At 44.1% G+C, this 22,038-nt stretch overlaps 1 protein-coding gene across 14 annotated transcripts in view; it reads right to left on the minus strand.

Annotated features, from left to right (window-relative positions):
- The window catches only part of RNF6 (ring finger protein 6), a 102,219-nt gene that overhangs the window by 69,499 nt on the left and 10,682 nt on the right, over window positions 1–22,038 (minus strand). For 3 of the 14 annotated variants that reach the window (XR_010837259.1, XM_067016725.1, XM_067016724.1), the window contains one exon: window positions 19,587–20,157. Coding sequence is in view for 8 of the 14 variants with exons in the window: in XM_067016725.1 (XP_066872826.1) it covers window positions 20,104–20,157 (54 nt within the window). In the remaining 6 variants the exon portion in view is untranslated. Of the gene's footprint in view, window positions 1–16,260; window positions 17,082–19,586; window positions 20,158–21,728; window positions 21,799–22,038 lie in introns of those variants that run through there. The other 11 variants (XR_010837260.1, XR_010837258.1, XM_067016722.1 and 8 more) reach the window with 9 other exon arrangements.

Raw genomic sequence — 22,038 nt, forward strand, 5'->3', positions numbered from 1 at the left:
TTCTAATTAAAACAGTGTCCTCTAAATCTCTCCATCGTAATGGCACCTTTTCCCGTGTGTAATTAATAAGTGAGCTGCTGTTTTCAGAAACTCTGGTAACATACAACTTGGCATACCGTAGAGCCCGAGTAAAAAACCATCCCCCCAAAGAATTCCTTTGGTGACCGGACTAGGCAAAAGGATGGGAGTGTTGGAATAGGATGTGGGCTTTGACATAGCAACTCTGGGAGACTGGTACCCTTGGGGAACTGTGGTTGGATTGTGCGCTGCCTGCGTAATATTCCTGCCTGACACGTGTCATGGAAATGAAGTAGAGAAATACAATGAATTGTGAAGGAAGCTTCTATGCGAGGTGAGAACCTCAAAATCAGTGGAACTTCTAGGCAATTCTACTCTGTCTTTCTTCCCTCCTTTCCCTACCCTGCCTAGGCATTTTGGGGCATTTGTGTATATTTGCTAGTGAGTTTGTCATTTGGTAGACAAGGTGAGGGATCAGGACCCTTATTTGCTTGTGATCATTGTCTCTTTACTTATATCCCTAACAGACTGCAGCTTGAAAATAGGGGCAGCTTAGACAGATTCTAAAACATAATCGTTTTTGCGGAAGTAGAAATGAGAAGGTAAAATTGAATATGTTGATCAAGTAGCAAAAAAGAGCTCTGGAGAAATAAATAATGGTTAAGTGAATTATTTATCTACACAACTGGAAATTGTAAACAATTAGTGAACAATTGCACTTTTGACTTATGTTACATGTTTCACTCCTGCCTCTCACAGAAGGTGTAGCTGACTTTGCTGGAAATTCTCATACATAGATCTGTAATATTTTTCTAGGACTATGTTATGATTGGTCTCCCCCATTTCACCCGTACATAAAGGCATTTCAAAATTTGTTAAAACACTTAATTATTTAAGTCCAAAAGACATGCTGTATAATAGAAATCTGTTATGCTTTTACTCTAGAAGTTCTTAAGGCTTAAAGTATATAAGGCTTTATTTATATATAAATGTATAAACAGTTATATTATGATGTAAATATATTATAAATTTATAATATAGTATAGATAGATTATATATAATATAAAAGTCAGTAGGGAATATCCCACCATCAAAACTACAATAGTATGGGACTTCCCTGGTGGTCCAGTGGTTAGGACTCTGGGCTTTCACTGCCGTGGGCCCTAGTTGAGGAACTAAGATCCCACAAGCTGCACAGCGCTGCCAAAAAAAAAAAACCTAAAATAATATAATTCAGTTGCCTTCAAAGGTGAAAATTCTGTAAGCCTTGAAACATGAGAACAGATTATTTTTCCGTTTATAGAGTAGTAACCATGGTGTTATAAAGATGGACACTCAGTTTTGAGACATTTACACATGCGTATGTTTCATTGTTTCCTGGTCCAATATAAGTGCATAATACGAGTACCTCTGCATTTTAAAGAATGCGCTGGCTTAAAACAATGCCTCGCTTTATATTTTCCTTGAATGAAAATAGTGTAGACCAGGGCTACAGTGCAGGAAAAAAATTTTAGAACTTTTATTTATAGCTATTATTTTTATCTTAGTTTTAAAAAGCTTGTGTTTGGTTGTGTGCTTTATAATAATATATAAATATATATGAGCATTCACTACACTTTTATAATTTGTAAATAAATAAATGTACATATATTTGGAGTACAAGAAAAAAAAAAAGTTGTTACTGAAAGTAAGGTACCATAGATAAAGTTTAGAGGCCATGATTCGAAACTTGTCTTCTCCGGGGCAAACTGCAAACCTTGCACGTTCCCAGAATCAAAGGTCTGTAATCACATGTTTGGAAAGTTCTTTTGTACCTTCAATACATGTTTGGGGAATATCCACTATGTCCCACCTCCTGCGAGGTTCTGAAAGTACCGTAAAAGGCAAAAGAGCCATGGTCGTGCCTTCATGAAATTTACAATCTACTAAACATAAGCATTGAACAAATAAACACAAGATACATTTTTTTTTAAATGATATACTGTTAAGTGCCAAGGAAAATAAAGTTTCGAGAGGTCAGTGAAGTCCTTCCGAGGGAGGGGCATTTGATCTGAAATCTAAAGGACGAGAATGAGGTAGGCAGAGGAGGAGGAGGAATCTCAGTCATGGGAAACAAGGTAAAAGTGTCAGCTGAGCGGAGATCTTTTCTCGCTGAAGAACTGTACAAGGTCCATGTGCCCGGAGCTTGCGGGGAGGGAGTGAGGCCCGCCGGGTGGGGCTGGACCGGGTCCCTGGGGACCCGGAGACCGCGGAAGGGTTTTAGACTGTACCTACACATGCAATGGGGGAGCCAGTCACAGGTTTTCATCAGGGGTAGAAATTCAAATTCACTCACGGAAGCTTCCATTTCCATTTTTCATGCCCTGGCTGCCTAAAGCGTGTCCGAGAGTCAGGACATAACACGCTGCAGATCAAGATTTCAAAACAAAGTGAAAAAAAGAAAGCAAGCAATCAAGACACTTCTGGAAATTTGAACGGCCAGAGCGTGTGCAGCTTTGAACAGTTAAAACTCCCCCAGACAAGGACGGCGGACTCAGGCTTGGAGCAGGAGCTCCCGACGCGCGCGCGCGCGCGCGCCCCCTCCCGCCCGCACACAGTAGCGCACGCACCGGGATTAAGGTTGGGCCTCCTCGGCCGCCGTCCGCGCTCGGCCGTCCCACGTGTTGCGGCACCGCCCTCCTTCCCCAACGTGGGCGGTGCGTGGGCGGTGCAAGGGCGGTGCTAACCCGCCTTCCCCCAGCCCCAGTTGCCAGAGCGCGGGCGCGAGGAGAGGATGGCAGTGCCCGGGGCTGATCCCCGCGTCCCGGCCTCTTGCCCGCCCACACGCCGACCCGCGACCCTGGCGCGGGGCCTTCCCGAGGGCCTCCACTGGTCCAAGGTTCGCTGCCGGACTGTGCTCGGGCCACGAGCCGGAGGACCGCTAGTCCCGCCGCCGTGGGCGCCTCCGGCCGCGGCTGCAACGTGGGGGTCCAGCCTTCGGACTGGGAACCCGCAGGAGACACCTAGGAAGGGGAAAGGCCTGGAAAACTGAGCCGGCCCCAGAAGGGGTGAACGTTTGGTGGGCGGGCGAGGCTGATAGCCGTGGGGATCGTAGGATACGGAAGTTCTCCGAGGTGTCTGGTGTATCGGTACGAATGTCCGCTCTGGTGTGCAGGAAATATCACGCCTCTCAACTTTCTGGATCTCAGTTAATTTCTGACCACTCTGAACTACATACAACCCACCCTTCCCTGCCCCATCTGATGGATTGCGTAAAAAATTAAAATTACCGCATTTATTCTTGGGGTTCCCCTTCCCAGGGGTTAAGCCAAAGTTTGGAAGCAGTGACTTTGTGGGTAAACTCATGGTTAAGTAACTTACCCAAGGTGACGTTGCCAAAAGTGGCCCTCAGGATTCAAACCCAGACTACTTAGACTGCAGAGGGTCTTGGTTGAGTCATGCTAGATCCCTCTCTGAAATGTTTAGCTTCAGCCCTATTTGAAGCCGGCTTGGACCACAGTGCCCTGAAGTATAAGCACACTGGACTAGGAGTCAAAAAATAGGACTAGAAGTCACCAGGTGACCTAAAACAAGACTTCAGTTTCCCCTGGGAGAAGTGGGGTTAGTGTCCAAGGTCTACAAATGCTAGAGAGTGTAACTGGTCGTTTTCAGGCCAACATCCAGCGCATACTAACGGTGACGCAGCAGCTCCAGGGTGAGGTGGCCTCATCATTGCTGATGGAAAACTAGATTCTACAAGAATAAATGGTCGGTGGACAAGGACAGATGAGAAATGCTGACGGTGCAAGAGAGGCAGTTATGACGTCAGTCTCCCCCCAGCCCAGCCACCCTCCCCGCCTCCCTTCAAACAGACATAGACAAGAACTTAGTCGTGCAGCACAATTAGGGAAGAGAAGTGGACTCCTGAGAGGAGCGAATCTATGGTCAAAGCGCTACCGATCACTTTCAGAGAGAGCTGAGTACCTGCTCCTGGAATTATCAGCAGTCCCACTGAGCCACAGCTACTGAGCCCGTTAGCCACAACTACGGAAGCCTGCGCGCCTAGAGCCCGTGCTCCGCAACAGGAGAAGCCACCGCAATGAGAAGCCCGCGCACCGCAACGAAGAGTAGCCCCCGCTCGCCGCAACTAGAGAAAGCCCGCGTGCAGCAACGAAGACCCAACGCAGCCCAAAATAAATATTAATTAATTTTTTTAAAGAAAAAGAAAAATTCCCTCCTATCAGAAAAAAAAAAAAAAAAAAAAGGAAAAGAGAGCAGGACCTTCCAGTCACTGCTTAAGGCACCCAGAAGAGCAGACTGGGGGAACTTTTTAAGTGAAATCCGCAGCTCTTCTCTCCCTCTCTGTGGGGACCTTAGTTGGGCTAGACAGAACAGATTCCCGAAGAGGGTGTTGGCTGTATGCGAACTGATTTGCAGACTCAGAGGCCTGCACTCCCCCAAGGTAAGAGGGAGTTTTCTTAAATTTAAGATATAATCAAAACGGTTCCTATTGTAACAGATCCCTGGATGGAAATATGCGGTCTTGCTCAATCACTCAAAATCAAATGACAGGCTCCGTTTGAGCATAATATCAATGGCTACATGGTTTATCTAATGTTCATATGAAATTTCATAACTCACGCCAAATAGGAAATGGAGGTTTTACATTGCTTCAATTTGGACATTTTCACCTAATACCCCAATGCTTTCAGAAGGGAAATTGTTTCCATTTAAAGGCAATTTGCCCCAGTCTTACAGAAATCCTGCCTCTTTTCATAGACTGGGCTCCTTTCATAGACTTCAGAGAGTAGGAATTCATTTAGCTCATCCCCTGGACTCTTGGATGATGGAACTTTAGACTGAGTTCTAGACAGGTCACATTCATCCATTCTCACCTTTAAGCTCTTTAGAGATGGGGATTTCACAGTCTGCTTGATAAATCACCTCCATGTTTAGTAACCCTCACTTTTGGAATTGTTTTCCTGGTTCTAATCCAATCCCTCCTCCGACAGGTTAGCATTATGGAGTCTCAGATCTGGAAAATAACCTTAAAGGTCATTGTATTAGTTTTCCAACAAACCTGATGGATTAAAACACATGACTTTATTTTCTTACAGTTCTGTACGTTTAGAATTCCAACGGAATTCAAAAGTTCACATGTCACAAAAAAATCAGAGTGAGAGCAGGGCTATGTTCATTTCTGGAGGCTAGTGCTGGGGAGATCTTTACTGGCCTTTCTTACCTTTTAGAGGCTATAACTATATTACCTGTTTTGTGGCCCCCTTTCTCCTTCTTTAAAGCCAGCAACGTTGCATCTCTCTGACCCTTCTTCACATCATCCTCTGACTCTGACCTCAGCTGGGAAAGGTTTTCTGATTTGAGGGACACATGTGATTGGATTGAGCACCCATAACCCCCTGCCAATAATCCAGGAACATCTCACCATTTTCAGGTCCTTATCTTAATCACATCTACGAAGTCCCTTTTGCCATGTAAGGTCACAGTCACAGGTTCTAGGGATTAGGACAAGGATAGCTGGAGGGGCAGGGGGATTATTTTGCCTACTCCTTTCTGCAAGGAGGAATCCCCTGACAGATGCTGCTCTGACTGCGTACCTCCACCGATGGGGAGAGGTCACTACTTTATGAGGATGCCAAGGGTACTGGTCAACTCTAACTCTAATCTAGAGGTAATAATGACCAGCTCTAAATATCAGAAAATTTGTACGTTCAGTCCCAATAGTTCCCGTACGTAGTTCTTTGCCTTCAGAAGCACAGAAGAAAACCCAACCCGGTATCCCCACTTACACACCTGCCGCATGAAGTTCTTAAAATATTTGAACACAGCTAGAAGATTTCCCTTTTCTTCATTAGTTGAACATACTGAGAACCTATTATATGTGCGTGCTATTCTAGACTTCAGAGATACAGTAATTAACCAGCCAAAGTCCCTAATCTCATAATGCATTCCTTCTGGTGAAGGAAACAGGTGGTTAATCCAACAAACAGCATTAGCATTGCCTTGGGTACCATCAAATCAAGGGTACCAAAACAGTGTTTGAAAGAATTGGTTTTTTTAAAAAAAAGCATCTAAATAACAATTACAGGGCTTCCCTGGTGGCGCAGTGGTTAAGAATCCTCCTGCCAATGCAGGGGACACGGGTTCGAGCCCTGCTCCGGGAAGATCCCACATGCCGTGGAGCAACTAAGCCCGTGTGCCACAACTACTGAGCCTGCGCTCTAGAGCCCGCGAGCCACAACGTCTGAGCCCGTATGCCACAACTACTGAAGCCCGTGAGCCTCGAGCCCGTGCTCCACAAGAGAAGTCACCGCAATGAGAAGCCCGCACACCGCAAGGAACAGTAGCCCCCGCTCACCGCAACTAGAGAAAGCCCGCGTGAAGCAACGAAGACCCAAAGCATACAAAAATAAATAAATTTATTTTTAATGAAAAACTTTATAGAAACTAACAATTATAGGAAGAAGTTAGAAACTTTGTACACATATTGTATATTTTAGGGTTGTTTTTGCTTTGAAGTATAATGGACGAGCATCAAAACCTCACACCCACAGTCGTCTGAAAATCCTACTCTAGGCCTGAGGGAGAGAAAATTTGAGAGAGAAGTTTCAATTAGAGTTAAGCAAAGATGACTTCCCGAAAAAAGTCGATCCTTCCAAGATGAGTAGAGTTAGATAAATCAAGGCTAGAGGGGAGACAGCAGCCAGATAAGAGGAGAACTGGGGCAGATAAGCCTTTTAGTTTGGGCATCTGGCTGTGGGTAGGGCATATTTTGGGTGTTTTACTCTAGTTTTAAATAGAAGTCTTCTCAAAGGCACTGAGAAGACGAGGAATTCAGTGGCAATGGGGTAGCACTGCTCTGGCATCTCTCCACACTATCTGTAAAGCTCCTGTAAAACAAGAGGCTACATCTCTACAGGCTACAAAACTTGGAGCTAAACAGCCTCTAGCTTCCTGTGACTGAGTTTACCTGAGTCTCCCGCAGAGCTCCAGGGGGTGGCAACCTATAAAATCAGGAGGACGCACCGGTGGGTGAAGGTCATCGAGGTGTTTGTTCTTAGTCACTTAACTTAAATTCTCCCCCTTTTCCCATGGTCTAAATTCAGCCCTGCCATATGCATGCTGGGAGCTGAGAATAGAATGTGTAATTCGCATTCATGTTCTGTACTGCTGCTTCCAAAAGATAGATGAACTAAAATACTGTAAATAAAGCTAACTAATTTTCACTCAAATTTCCGACAGAAAATGAAAATCTGCTCTTTTCAATCCAGCTTCTAGAGGCTCTGCGGCTGTTACTGTAAAGTTGAAAGTTCATTGGTAGAGTGAATTATCTTGACTCCACCTCTCCATTGTTTGGGAATGGATACATTTTGTAATTAACATTTGAGGTTTGGCTTTCTTATTTGGATGCTTTGTTGCAAATTGATCTTTTGTGTATTTTCTTTTAGGCGTGTTTGCCTTTAAGACTCAGAATAAGACTCAAATTCTGACTTCTTTGGCTGCAGATCAACTTCAGCCATATTTCCCAAGACCTTCTTAGTGACTGCTGGAAGTGTTTCTGGCATTGTTTTGGTTGGATACAAATTTGTATCCTGTGATGATAATTTCATTCTCAGTGATTCTTATTTTTATTTATTTATTTATTTATTTTTTTGCGGTACGTGGGCCTCTCACGGTTGTGGCCTCTCCCGTTGCGGAGCACAGGCTCCGGACGCGCAGGCTCAGCGGCCATGGCTCACGGGCCCAGCCGCTCTGCTGCACGTGGGATCTTCCCGGACTGGGGCACGAACCCCGAGTCCCCTGCATCAGCAGGCGGATTTTCAACCACTACACCACCAGCGAAGCCCCAGTGATTCTTATTTTTAAATTCTGTTTGGTCCCTAAGGGGGTGTGTTGAGTTGAAACTTGAAATTGTATTATAAGAGGGGGCAGGGTCTAACTGAGAACTAAAAGGTGGTACAGTGCTGTCTGTGTGGAATGATAATGATATCATCCTTTCAGTTCTCTATAAGGTTCTGGAGAACTCTGATCACTCTCTTCTTTTACTACCTGTATCAACTCAGGGAACTCGGGCACGACTGCTAGCAAAGATCAGTGGTTCCCATTCCCATAGGGCAAAAGGTAATGCTTCTGGGGCAGGTGACCACAATGTGCTTTATTTCCTTATCTGTACATGAGTTTGGATTATAAAAGATATAACATGATTGAGAGACAATTTGAGCAAACCAAGCCCTACATATTTTTAAATAGATCTTTATTGGAGTATAATTGCTTCACAATACTGTGTTAGCTTCTGCTTTATAACAAAGTGAATCAGCTATACACATACATATGTTCCCATATCCCCTCCCTCTTGAGCCTCCCTCCCACCCTCCCTATCCCACCTCTCTAGGTGGTCACAAAGCACCGAGCTGATCTCCCTGTGCTATGCGGCTGCTTCCCACTAGCTGTCTATTTTACGTTTGGTAGTGTATATATGTCCATGCCACTCTCTCACTTCGTCCCAGCTTACCCTTCCCCCTCCCCGTGTCCTCAAGTCCATTCTCTACGTCTACGTCTTTATTCCTGCCCTGCCACTAGGTTCATCAGTACCTTTTTTTTAAAGATTCCATATATACGTGTTAGCATACAGTATTTGTTTTTCTCTTTCTGTCTTCACTCTGTATGACAGACTCTAGGTCCATCCACCTCACTACAAATAACTCAATTTCGTTTCTTTTTATGGCTGAGTAATATTCCATTGTATATATGTGCCACATCTTCTTTATCCATTCATCTGTCAGTGGACACTTAGGTTGCTTCCATGTCCTGGCTATTGTAAACAGTGCTGCAGTGAACACTGTGGTACCTGTCTCTTTTTGAATTATGGTTTTCTCAGGGTATATGCCCAGTAGTGGGATTGCTGGGTCATATGGTAGGTCTATTTTTAGTTTTTTAAGGAACCTCCATACTGTTTTCCGAAGTAGTTGTATCAATTTACATCTCACCAACAGTGCAGGAGGGTTTGCTTTCACTACACCCTTTCCAGCATTTATTGTTTCTAGATGTTTTTGATAATGGCCATTCTGACAGGTGTGAGGTGATACCTCATTGTAGTTTTGATTTGCATTTCTCTAATAATTAGTGATGTTGAGCATCTTTTCATGTGCCTCTTGGCCATCTGTATGTCTTCTTTGGTGAAATGTCTATTTAGGTCTTTTCCCAATTTTTTAATTAGATTGTTTGTTTATTTGATATTGAGCTCCATGAGCTGTTTGTGTATTTTGGAGATGAATCCTTTGTCTGTTGTCTCATTTGCAAATATTTTCTCCCATTCTGAGGGCTGTCTTTTTGTCTTGTTTATGGTTCCTTTGCTGTGCAAAAGCTTTGACGTTTAATTAGGTCCCATTTGTTTCTTTTTGTGTTTATTTCCATTACTCTAGGAGATGGGTCAAAAAAGATCTTGCTGTGGTTTATGTCAACGAGTGATTTTCCTATGTCTTCCTCTAAGAGTATTATAGTGTCTGGTCTTACATTTAGGTCTTTATTCCATCTGGAGTTTATTTTTGTGTGTGGTGTTAGGTAGTGTTCTAATTTCATTCTTTTACATGTAGCTGTCCAGTTTTCCCAGCACCACTTATTGAAGAGGCTGTCTTTTCTCCATTGTATGCTCTTTCCTCCTTTGTCATAAATTAGGTGACCATAGGTGCATGGGTTTATCTCTGGGCATTCTATCCTGTACCATTGATCTATATTTCTGTTTTTGTGACAGTACTGTAGCTTTGTGATATACTTTGTTTTTTTTTTTTTTTTTTTTTGCGGTACGCGGGCCTCTCACTGCTGTGGCCTCTCCCGTTGCGGAGCACAGGCTCCGGACGCGCAGGCCTAGCGGCCATGGCTCACGGGCTTAGTTGCTCCGCGGCATGTGGGATCTTCCTGGACCGGGGCACAAACCCGTGTCCCCTGCATCGGCAGGCGAATTCTCAACCAATGCGCCACCAGGGAAGCCCTTTTTTTCTTTTTTTTTTTTTTTTTTTGATATACTTTGAAGTCAAGGAGCCTGATTGCTCCAACTCTGTTTTTCTCTCTCAAGATTGCTTTGGCTATTTGGGGTCTTTTGTGTTTCCATACGAATTATAACATTTTTTGTTCTAATTCTGTGAAGAATGCCATTGGTAGTTTGATAGGGATTGCACTGAATCTGTAGATTACTTTGGGTAGTATAGTCATTTTCACAATATTGAATCTTCCAATCTAAGAACATGGTGTATTTCTCCATCTGTTTATGTCACCTTTCTTTCATCAGTGTTTTATAGCTTTCTGAGTACAAGTCTTTAGCCTCCTTAGGCAGGTTTATTCCTAGGTATTTTATTCTTTTTGTTGCAATGGTAAATGGGAGTGTTTCCTTAATTTCTCTTTCTGATTTTTCGTTGGTGGTGTATAGGAATGCCAGAGATTTTTGTGCATTAATTTTGTATCCTGCAACCTTACCAGATTCATTGATTAGTTCTGGTAGTTTTCAGGTGGCATCTTTAGCATTTTCTGTGTATAGTATCGTGTCATCTACAAACAGTGACAGTTTTACTTCTTCTTTTCCAATTTGTATTCCTTTTATTTCCTTTTATTTCTTTTTCTTCTCTGATTGCCATGGCTAGGACTTCCAAAACTATGTTGAATAAGAGTGGCAAGAGTGGACATCCTTGTCTTGTTCCTGATCTTAGTGGAAATGCTTTCAGTTTTTCACCATTGAGTATGATGTTTGCTGTAGGTTTGTCATATATGGCCTATATTATGTTTAGGTAGTTTCCCTCTATGCCCATATTCTGGAGAGTTTTTATCATAAATGGGTGTTGATTTTGTCAAAAGCTTTTTCTGCATCAATTGAGATGATCATATGGTTTTGATTCCTTAATTTGTTAATGTGGTGTATTCCATTGATTGATTTGCATATATTGAAGAATCCTTGCATCCCTGGGATAAATCCCCTTTGGTCATGGTGTATGACCCTTTTAATGTGTTGTTGGATTCTGTTTGCTAGTATTTTGTTCAGGATTTTCACCTGTATGTTCATCAGTGATATTGGTCAATAATTTTCTTTTTTTGTGATATCTTTTTCTGGTTTTGGTATCAGGGTGGCTGATGGTGGCTTCGTAGCATGAATTTGGGAGTGTTTCTCCCTCTGCAATTTTTTGGAAGAGTTCGAGAAGGATCGGTGTTAGCTCTTCTCTAAATGTTTGATAGAATTCGCATGTGAAGCTATCTGGTCCTGGACTTTTGTTTGTTGCAAGATTTTTAATTACGGTTTCAATTTCATTACTTGTGATAGGTCTGTTTATATTTTCTATTTCTTTCTGGTTCGGTCTTGGAAAATTGTACCTTTCCAAGAATTTGTCCATTTCTTCGTGGTTGTCCATATTACTGGCATATAAGTGTTTGTAGTAGTCTCTTACAATCCTTTGTATTTCTGCACTGTCAGTTGCGATGTCTCCTTTTTCATTTCTAATTTTATTGATTTGCGTCCTCTCCCTTTTTTTCTTGGTGAGTCTGGCTAAGGGTTTATCAATTTTGTTTATCTTCTCAAAGAACCAGCTTTTAGTTTGATTGATCTTTGCTATTGTTTTCTTTGTTTCTATTTCATTTATTTCTGCTTTGATCTTTATGATTTCTTTCCTTTTACTGACTTAGGGTTTTCTTTGTTCTTCTTTCTCTAGTTGATCTAGGTGTAGGGTTAGATTGTTCAGTTGAGATTTTTCTTGCTTCTTGAGGTGAAATTGAATTGCTATAAACTTCCCTCTTAGAACTGCTTTTGCAGCATCCAGTAGGTTTTGGGTTGTTGTGTTTTTGTTGTCATTTGTTTATATATTTTTAACTTTCTTCTTTGATTTATTCAGTGATCTCTTGGTTATTTAGTAGCGCACTGTTTAGCCACCAGGTATTTGTGATTTTTAGAGTTTTTTTCATGTAATTGATTTCCAATCTCATAACATGTGGTCAGAAAAGATGATTGATATGATTTCAATTTTCTTAAATTTTCCAAGGCTTGATTTGTGACCCAAGATGTGATCTACCCTGGAGAATGTTCCGTGTGCACTTGAGAAGAAAGTGTATTCTGCCACTTTTGGGTGGAATGTTCTATAAATATCAATTAAATATATCTGGTCTAATGTATCATTTAAAGCTTGTGTTTCCTTATTTATTTTCTGTTTCGATGATCCATCCATTGGTATAAGTGGGGTGTTAAAGTCCCCTACTATTATTGTGTTACTGTCGATTTCTCCTTTCATGGTTGTTAGCACTTGCCTTATGTATTGAGGTGCTCCTCTGTTGGGTGCATAAACATTTATAATTTTTATACCTTCTTCTTGGATTGGTCCCTTGATCATTATGTAGTGTCCTTCCTTATGTCTCGTAACGGTCTTCATTTTAAAGTCTATTTTATCTGATATGAGTATTGCTACTCCAGCTTTCTTTTGATTTCCATGTGCATGGAATATCTTTTTCCATCCCTTCACTTTCAGTCTGTATGTGTCCCTAGGTCTGAAGTGGGTCTCCTGTAGACAGCATATATATGGGTGTTGTTTTTGTATCCATTCAGGCAGTTTGTGTCTTTTGGTTGGGGCATTTAATCCATTTACATTTAAGGTTATTATCGATATGTATGTTCCTATTACCATTTTCTTAATTGTTTTGGGTTTGTTTTTGTGGGTCTTTGTTTTGTCTTGTGTTTCCTGCCTGGAGAAATTTCTTTAGCATTTGTTGTAAAGCTGGTTTGGTGGTGCCGAATTCTCTTAGCTTTTGCTTGTCTGAAAAGCTTTTGATTTCTCTGTTGAATCTGAATGAGATCCTTGCTGGGTAGAGTAATCTTGGTTGTAGGTGTTTCTCTTTCACCACTTTAAGTATATCCTGCCACTCCCTTCTGGCCTGCAGAATTTCTGCTGAAAAATCAGCTGAAAACCTTACGGGGATTCCTTTGTATGTTATTTTTTGTTTTTCCTTGCTGCTTTTAATATTTCTTGTTTGAATTGAATTTTTGTTAGTTTGATTAATACGTGTCTTGGTGTGTTTCTCCTAGGGTTTATCCTGTATGGGAGTCTGTGTGCTTCCTAGACTTGGGTGACTATTTCCTTTCCCACGTCAGGGAAGTTTTTGACTATAATCTCTTCAAATATTTTCTCAGACCCTTTCTTTTTCTCTTCTTCTTCTGGGAGCCCTATAATTCGAATGTTGGCCCCCTGCATTGGGAGCTCAGAGTCTTAACCACTGGACCACCAGGCAAGTCCCTAGCAATGTTAACGTACCTGATGGCAGTGGGATCAAGCAATAGAAAATGGTTACAGGTGGTTTTGGAGAGAAACAGAGGATTCAGACTAAACCAGGATCCAACTGTGACTATTTCTGGAAATGAAGGATGCTACGTGTTTGTGGCGATCTTGCGGGTGCACCACCCAAGAGAGCCTGTGGTGGGGACACAACTGGCTGACAGCCCCCAGGTGCCCCCACCCTTGGGGCCTGCCAAGGCACCCAGGCCCAGGCTACGCTTCCCCAAGCTGCCCCTAGCCAGTGACTGGCCTGAGTAGGGACAAGAGCTGGGCCATCCCTGCCGGTAGCGGACTCCTGTGTCAGCACTGACGATGCCCACCTGAGCTGCTCTCAGAACAGCACTGCAGTCTGCAGCCTCTCCTCCCCAAGCCTCCGTCACCCCGTCCTTTCTTAGGGGTCAGACCTACACTGTAGCCTGGAGGTTCGCCTCCCCTGCTCCTGCCCCCTCCCCCTTTACCCATAACAGGTGTTTCCCCAATAAATCTCTTGTATGTATAATCCTGTCTTGATGTGTCTGTTTGTCAGAGACCCGAACTGACATAATACTGAGTGTGAAGTGAAAGGGAAATAACATCTTTTGTCTTTAAAAGCAGGCTTGGCAATTAACTTAGAAATTTTAAGTGCAGGCTCTCGGGGCCCCAAAGAGGATGTGCTTAGAAGATTGTCCATCTTCTCCTAGGCCTGAAAGTCTCAGGGATCTGTATTTGGGGCTTAAATATGACAGGTTGAATGCTCCTAGTTTATTTCATTTTTTAAGCCTATTCATGGTTATACGGCCTAAGAATTATGACCTTAAGGTATTTACCTGAATGATAATGAGAAATGCCTGGATGACATCATCACATCACCATCTCAGACCTGAAGCCCACACTACTCTAGCAGGTGCTATTAAAATGACTGCAGAAGTGAGTACAGGCCGGTGCTCCCGTGTAACAGACAGCTGCAGATCTGAGGACCTGCTTTGGCACTGAACTGCGTCCCTGGAGCAGCATGATGAACCAGATCACACTTCCCCAAAGCCTGGAAAGAGCCAGCCGGGGCTCAGAACGCTGGTCCTGAATAGGTTAGAGGAGGTCTTTCCCTATACTGAGCTTGAGTCAGTAGCCTTGTAAGACCAGGAGTTAGACATGGTTTGACAATGAGCACATGGGGTCAGAGCTGTGAGAAAAAAAAAAATTTTTTTTTTTTTTTTTTTTTTTTTTTGGTAATTAACAAAGTTAAGACACTTTAAAAAATTACGGGCTTCCCTGGTGGCTCAGTGGTTGAGAATCTGCCTGCTAATGCAGGGGACACGGGTTCGAGCCCTGGTCTGGGAAGATCCCACATGCCGCGGAGCAACTGGGCCCGGGTGCCACAACTACTGAGCCTGCGCGTCTGGAGCCTGTGCTCCGCAACGGGAGAGGCCGCGATAGGGAGAGGCCCGAGCACCGCGATGAAGAGTGGCCCCCCGCTCGCCGCAACTAGAGAAAGCCCGCGCACAGAAACGAAGACCCAACACAGCCAAAAATAAATAAATAATGTGGGTTAAAAAAAAAAAATTGATTAAAAAAAAAAAAAGTAACCCCCGCTCACTGCAACTAGAGAAAGCCCACACGAAGCAACGAAGACCCAACGCAACCAAAAATAAATAAATAAATAAAATTTTTTAAAAAATTACAAGGCTTTTTTGCCTTGCTTCTATCCACCCATGAGACCCGGGGTAAATTATTTAAGCTGTCCAGATCACCAAAAACCCTCTGAGTGTTGGGGTCAACATTATAAAATCACTGAAGCTGTAAATACTCCTCACCCTGTGTCAAGGGGTCAAGGTTATTCTTTGTGTCTCCGGAGGACTGGACTCACACTTTCCCGAGGTGGACGTGGTAATTGCCCTTCTCCGTGTACACAGTCAACATACTTAAACCCCTTTCTCACCTGGGCAAACTCGAGAGCTTCTTGGTGATGTTATATTGAGTAAGAAGGTGCTTACTATCATCAGCTCCCAAGACACAAACTACTCTCCCATCAAACGATCACGCAGAATAAACACTTTTTTAAGATTAAACCTAAATCCCTCTGCTACAGCTGATGGTAGGAGGGCAACGTAAAATCTGGGAGAGGCAGCCCTCATCATCTCAGGGGCTAGCGTTCAAGACAAATTGTTTTTTTTTTTTTTCATTGGAGTATAGGTGCTTTTCACTGCTGTGTCAGTTTCTGCTGTACAGCAAAGTGAATCAGCCATATGTATACATATATCCCCTTTTCTGGATTTCCTTCCCATTTAGGTCACCACAGAGCACCGAGTAGAGTTCCCTTTGTGCCATACAGTAGGTTCTCATTAGTTATCAATTTTATTTTATTTATTTTTGAATATTTTCTTATTTATTTATTTAGGCTGCTCCGGGTCTTAGTTGCAGCATGCGGACTTCTTAGTTGCGGCATGTGGGATCTAACTCCCCCACCAGGGGTCGAACTCAGGCCGCCTGCGTTGGGAGGGCCGAGTCTTATCCACTGGAACACCAGGGAAGTCCCCTAGTTATCTGTTTTATACATCGTAGTGTGTATATGTCCATCCCAATCTCCCAATTCATCATACCTCCTCCTTCCCCCTTGGTATCCATATGTTTGCACTCCATGTCTGCCTCTCTATTTCTGCTTTACAAATAATATCATCTATACCATGTTTCTAGATTCCACATATATGCGTTCATATACAGTATTTGGTTTTCTCTTTCTGACTTACTTCAATATTTCTTCAGTTTCATTCTTTGTTAACTTTCAGGACTGTTGGGTTTTTCTGCTTTTGCCTGTGCTTAAATCCTATTTCAGGACCATTCTGAGTAGCGTAAATTTTTGTGGGCTGGCCTGGAACAGAAGCCTTTTTCTGTTGCCTCAAAGTACAAACGTGTGATATTATTTCCATGGTAAATGTATTCTGAATTTCCAAAAAAAAATCTTACCAACAACTTTTAATGTACTGATAAACTTTTATCAGTACCCAAACTTTTATCCATTACATATTAAATACATCGAGTGACCTGTTGTGTACCTGGCCTCATGCTAGGGGCCGAGGATAACTTCAAGGAGCTCACGGTTCTCAGGGGAAGACAGAGTGTAGCTGAAGCTCCTAAATGGGAGATGACGGGATTCTCGGCACTTTTGCCATGGCCCCTTCCTCCAAAAAAAACATCAAAATTATATTCTACTGCTGCGTTGGTATAATGATAAATGTGATACAGGTTACATCATATTTACATATACATATATATTTTGATGATTTTAAAAGAAATTAAAACATTTTCACGGGCCCCTAAGAAGTAGTGCGGGCCCCAGACCTCGCGTCTGCTGTGCCCCGGAGACAGGACCAGAGGAGCCTTTGCAGAAGCGATGCTGGAGGTGAGAGTCGAAGGACAAGCAGGAGTTTAACCAGAAAGGCCACCACAGGAAGAGAGAACAGCACGGCCGCAAACTTGGAAGCGCGAAGCGCAAGGTGAGGACCCCGAGAGGCACCGTAAATGGCAGAAAACGAGGCTGCGGAAGGTCGGCAGAGGCCAAAACTACACCGACCTTACGTGTTACCGTGAGAACGGTGAGGACGGAAGGGAGACAGCTGGGGGTGTGGCCACGGGACGCACCCGGATGAGCCTGTGGAAGGGCTGCCCCGAGAGACTGCAGGGGGGTTGCCGCCACTTAAGGGGTGACGTGGGACGTGAGCACGGCCCTCACCGACCTGACACACGGGAAGGAGACTAGGAGGGTTCCAAAGGACGTAGGCTGCTCAACTGGACCTGAGGAGAGAGGCAGGCGTCCGGGTTCTTATTTACCCCCTTCTCAGCCCTTTCTTTAGTGCTTGACTCCCCGTCAAACACACACCAACTCAAGCCAAGCAACCAACCAGCCACGGGGACAGCCACGGTCGGAGGGATTTTTCCTGACCACTCTCCCATTCATCGGACTGGACTAATTCCTCCTGGTTTTTGACCGTCTCTCCAATCGCTCCTGTTCTGACACCCTATTTAAACCCAGTTCTCCACCTCTGAGGCTTATCAGTGCATTGATCACAATTTTGTACTTGAACTTTCTGACTCTCTGCACTCACAGCCATGAGGCGGGGGTTCATTCTGACCCCTTGGAACCATCCTCAGCAAGCCAGTGCCACCTGACCTCCCCACGGGGAAAGGGGATCAGACGTTCCTGCCTTCACTGAACCGGTGAATGGCAGAGGCGTTGAGCTCAGCAAAAGAACGTGAGGAACGCTCCGGGTGAAGATTATTTCAGTTCTGAATATACTGACCCTGAGGCTCCAAAGGGCCAGCCTAGCAGACGTTAACCAAGGCTATCAGAACGCGGTCCTGGAGTAGAGGAGAACGTTCTGAGCTAGAGATGGAGATGTGGGCGTGTGCAGAAAAGAATTCATGGAGAAGCTTCAGACCGTCCTCGGAAAGCCCTGTGTGCAAGGCTGACCCTTGGCTAGCATCCAGGAACTTGATTTGGGGGTGTCCTCACTGTTCCCTGACAGGCGTGTCTCAATGGGCCTGAACTATCGGTGCAAATCATCTGGTTTACGCTGAACACGTGCTTCCCTTCCAGGAGCTTGGAATTTTGGTACACGCCAGGCAGAGGATGCCTACAGCCCAGCCCCCAATAAATCTCGGCCACCGAGTCGGTGATGAGCTTCCCTGGGAGACAACATTTCTCCCAAGTTGTCACATTCGATGCTGGAGGAACTAAGTACGTCTGTGTGACTCCACAGGGACAGCAGTCTTGGAAGCTGGCCTGGCTTCCTCCAGACTTTGTCCCATGTGCCTTTTCCCTTTGCTGACTGTGCTGTCTTCTTTCCCTGTAATATATCTGAGCTGTAAGCACGACCATATGCTGAGTCCTGAGTCCTAGCCACCCACTAACCTGGAAGTGGTCTCGGGAAACCCCAACACAGGGAGTTGTCAGGAACCCCGGGTAATTCAGTGCTGGGAATTAGAATGGAATTGATCCCCTCCCAGTCTACATGGTTGCAGCGGACTGGCCACATGACCTGACCCCAGCTGGTCAGGGTGCAATGGTCCCTTTGCCTCATCCTGCGGACAAAAACGAAGACGGTGCCCTCCGACTGTAAAGCACACTGGTCTGAAATGTAGCAAAGGGTCAAGGCAAGATTAACCAGAGGCTCCCGGCTAGGCCAGAAACACGACACCTGATTTAAGATTCAGAGCCACAGAACGATACTCCTAACAAAATTCGAAAAACAAACAAACAAAAACCTAAGGTGTTCTGGCCGTGGCTATTCCCCCAAGCAAATCAAGGATCAGACAAGATTTCTGGCATTGGATACAAGACCCCAGAGGAAATAGTTGAGGACCTAATTAAAGTTTTAAGGAAGCTATGCTGTCACAAAAGCCTCAGCCTGCTCCAGTTGTGACTGCTCAATATTACAGCAGTTCCCGAACCAAGCACGCGCATCAAACCTGCCCGCCAGCACCCCTCAAACCCTCCCGCCCCCGCCTTCACTGCTGCCGCCACCAGCGCCAACGGGGAGCTCCTCCCTCAGGGCCTCTCTGAAGGGGCCCCGACTAGGACCCGAACCAGCCATACTGGCTGACCAAACACGCCCAGCTAAGTGAGGCAGCAAAGAGACGCCATGAGACCATTTCTGTCATTCATCCTACTAAGGTCGCTCAACAAGGCCTGGTGTATATTCTGCACCAGTAATCGATGTCCTCAGGGACACGGCCTTCCCCCTTTCTAGTTTGATCTTGATTCCACTTCACTCTAGCAGGTAGACACAAGCTACATTTATCATTTATCCCATAAGTTGGATGGTGAGGAGTTGAAATTAAACCTGATCAGATCCAAGCTAATGAACTAGAGAAAGCCCTAAGAAAGCAACTAAGACCCAATGCAGCCAACAATAAATTAATAAATATTTTTTTAAAAAGCTTATTATCAAATGCAAGCTAACGGAAGAACGGACACCATCCAGAGAACCTGAACTCAAAATTGTGTCACTTCACGATACAGAAGCTACACATGACCTTGGACTGTCTCCCACCAGGAAGAATGTGAATATGTCTGAAGCTGCACAGAAGATAGTTGGATTATAGTCAAGTCGGAACATTTTGTGATGAAATATGTAACTGTCTTCAAATGAGACATTAATAGAGGGAAAATACGTCTGAAAGTGTTGAGTTTCCAGAAGAAGTGTGACTGTTGTTTTTTTAAAAATGAAAAAAGAGAAAACTATAGGGGCCAGCTCAAGAGTCTTCAGAGATGTAATGCTCAAAATAAAACAACAAACATACTTGCTGAAAGTATTTATGGATCCCCAATTATCACAAGGGCAGATACATCAGGGCCTAATACACTCAGTCACTGAAAAGCACCCCCAACCTGTCTGACGACATCAAGGAAACCATCGCCACTGCCACTCAGTCATGTCCTTTGGAACATGGAACCTTTGGCCCTCTCGATGAGAGATGGCTCTGGCTTCCTGGGAAATCATCTCCTGCATCTGTGTTGAGAGATATCCCAGGTCTCTGATTGCCAGAGTCATACAAGGTTGAGGTAGAGACCCTACAGGAGTCTGCTGCCAGTGCAAAGCAACGACCACCCACTTCACATGGGCTCCTATTTCTACACCATTTCTTCCTCCTCTGGCCAGAGGTTATTCAGATGGAGACGTGTAGGAAGATGAGAAGTTCACTGTGAGTTCCTGTGTGGGAGAAATATTCACGAAAAGGCCTCAGATAGCTTATTAACTCTGACCTTAACACAGCATCTTCAGACGTCTCATTCATCTCTTTGCTGGATTCATCCTCATGGTATAGATTCTGTTTGATATCTTTCAGGAGTGGTCCTTCTCTTTTCATCCTTGGGAAAGAAAAGGTGTATTTGCACATGGAAACAAAGACATGATATATCAAAGTTACAAAATTAGACAAGTATCTTTGGGAAGGAGTTAGGCTGAAAACTTCCCAAGGCATTTCAGCTTCTCCAGGATGCAGGGGAGTGGGAACAGCACAGGCTTTGGAGGCAAATGGTCCTGTGATTGACTCTCTAACTCTGCCTCCTACCATGTTAAGAGGCAATGATATTTCAAGGAGAGCATGGGAGATTTAAACTAGGAATTCATGTTAAAGACGGAAAGAAACACAACCTAAGAGTGAGCGAAAGCTAATCAAGTCGTAAAAATGCTAGTCGAAATTATAAAACTCTGGGATACAAGAAAAAGAGGGTAAAGGGATGTAATACGTAGGAAGGCAGCTAGGAAGCTGACAGTTTAGAAACAGAAGTTTGCAAGACAGCCACACTATACAGAACAAGCTCTAAGGACATGTCATGGAACATAATAGTCAAATGAAGAATTTTATTTTTTTATAAATTTATTTTATTTTTGGCTGTGTTGGGTCTCCGTTGCTGCACGCGGGCTTTCTCTAGCTGTGGAGAGCGGGGGCCGCTCTTCGTTGCGGTGCGTGAGCTTCTCACTGCGGTGGCTTCTCTTGCTGCAGAGCACGGGCTCTAGGCATGTGGGCTTCAGTACTTGTGGCACATGGGCTCAGTGGTTGTGGTTCACGGGCTTAGTTGCTCGCGGCATGTGGGATCTTCCCGGACCAGGGCTCAAACCCGTGACCCCTGCCATGGCAGGCAGATTCTTAACCACTGCGCCACCAGGGAAGCCCCCAAATGAAGAATTTAAATGATTTGTTCCTTTCTTTATTGGAAGCACAAAGGGTACAATCCTTGCTGAGTAGAAGCTGTAAATAGATGAGCCTCTGTGTTTGTCATCAGCCTTGTTTACTGGGAGATGAATGAAAATATTAAAGAAAACACTTCTTTGTTCCCAGGGTACCAATCTACCAAATTCATTAGGCTTTCCTGCTGCTTTCCGGGACTTTTCCATACAGTGCACAATCCAATTCTATTTCCAGTACCTACTTGGGCGTCTCTTCACGCGCTGGCCCTCCCATGTCTTGTGAACGACTAAGGATCAACATGCTTTTTTCTCTTATCCCTACTCTGTTCATTTCCCCTTTTCTTTGTTTTCCTCTTGATTTTCCAAACTGCTCAAACCAGGGGAGGTAGAACTTCCTGAGGAAGGTTCCGTATGAGCAGTAACTGCTGGATTTAGTCCCTTGTCCTATTGGGGACACATGGTGCCACGAAAGTGACTGTGATAGACAGGTACATGAATACGGCTCCATTTCAGGTCAATGTCTACACTGGCCGAGCTTGTAACTTGTCCGCCCTCCTCCACTCAGAGATTCTCCACCTGTGAACACATGACTCTCCCACCTCCTCACGGTGAACTAGAAACCAAATAATGTCTTTTTTTCCCCAACATTTTAATGCCCTTTTCTTTCTTTCCAGTTTCACTTCCATCAACCTAGGTTAGATGATAACTGAGGATGAGAATTGATAGTAAAAATTGATCATCATATTTCCTTTATTGGTTTGTTGCTTCCCATCTCTCTCCACTCCACTGTGTCTGCACGCCGCACCGCACCAATCTTCCTGAAACATGAAAAATGATCTTACCCTTCGCCAATACGATTTATCAAGAGCCATCTAGACTCTGTAAAGCAAAAATCCCGTAAGTCTGGTATCTAAAGCCTTCAAATCAAACTCCCCAGTCCTATGTCCCGTATGTGACCTACATAAACCATTTACTCCAAACAAAGTCACCACCTTTACTAAAACCTCTCACTCCAGGGGCTAAATGCACCCCTAACAAGTCCTGTGCATGCATCTTAC

The sequence above is a fragment of the Kogia breviceps genome, chromosome 16 (assembly GCF_026419965.1).
Source record: "Kogia breviceps isolate mKogBre1 chromosome 16, mKogBre1 haplotype 1, whole genome shotgun sequence".
NCBI lineage: Eukaryota > Metazoa > Chordata > Mammalia > Artiodactyla > Physeteridae > Kogia > Kogia breviceps.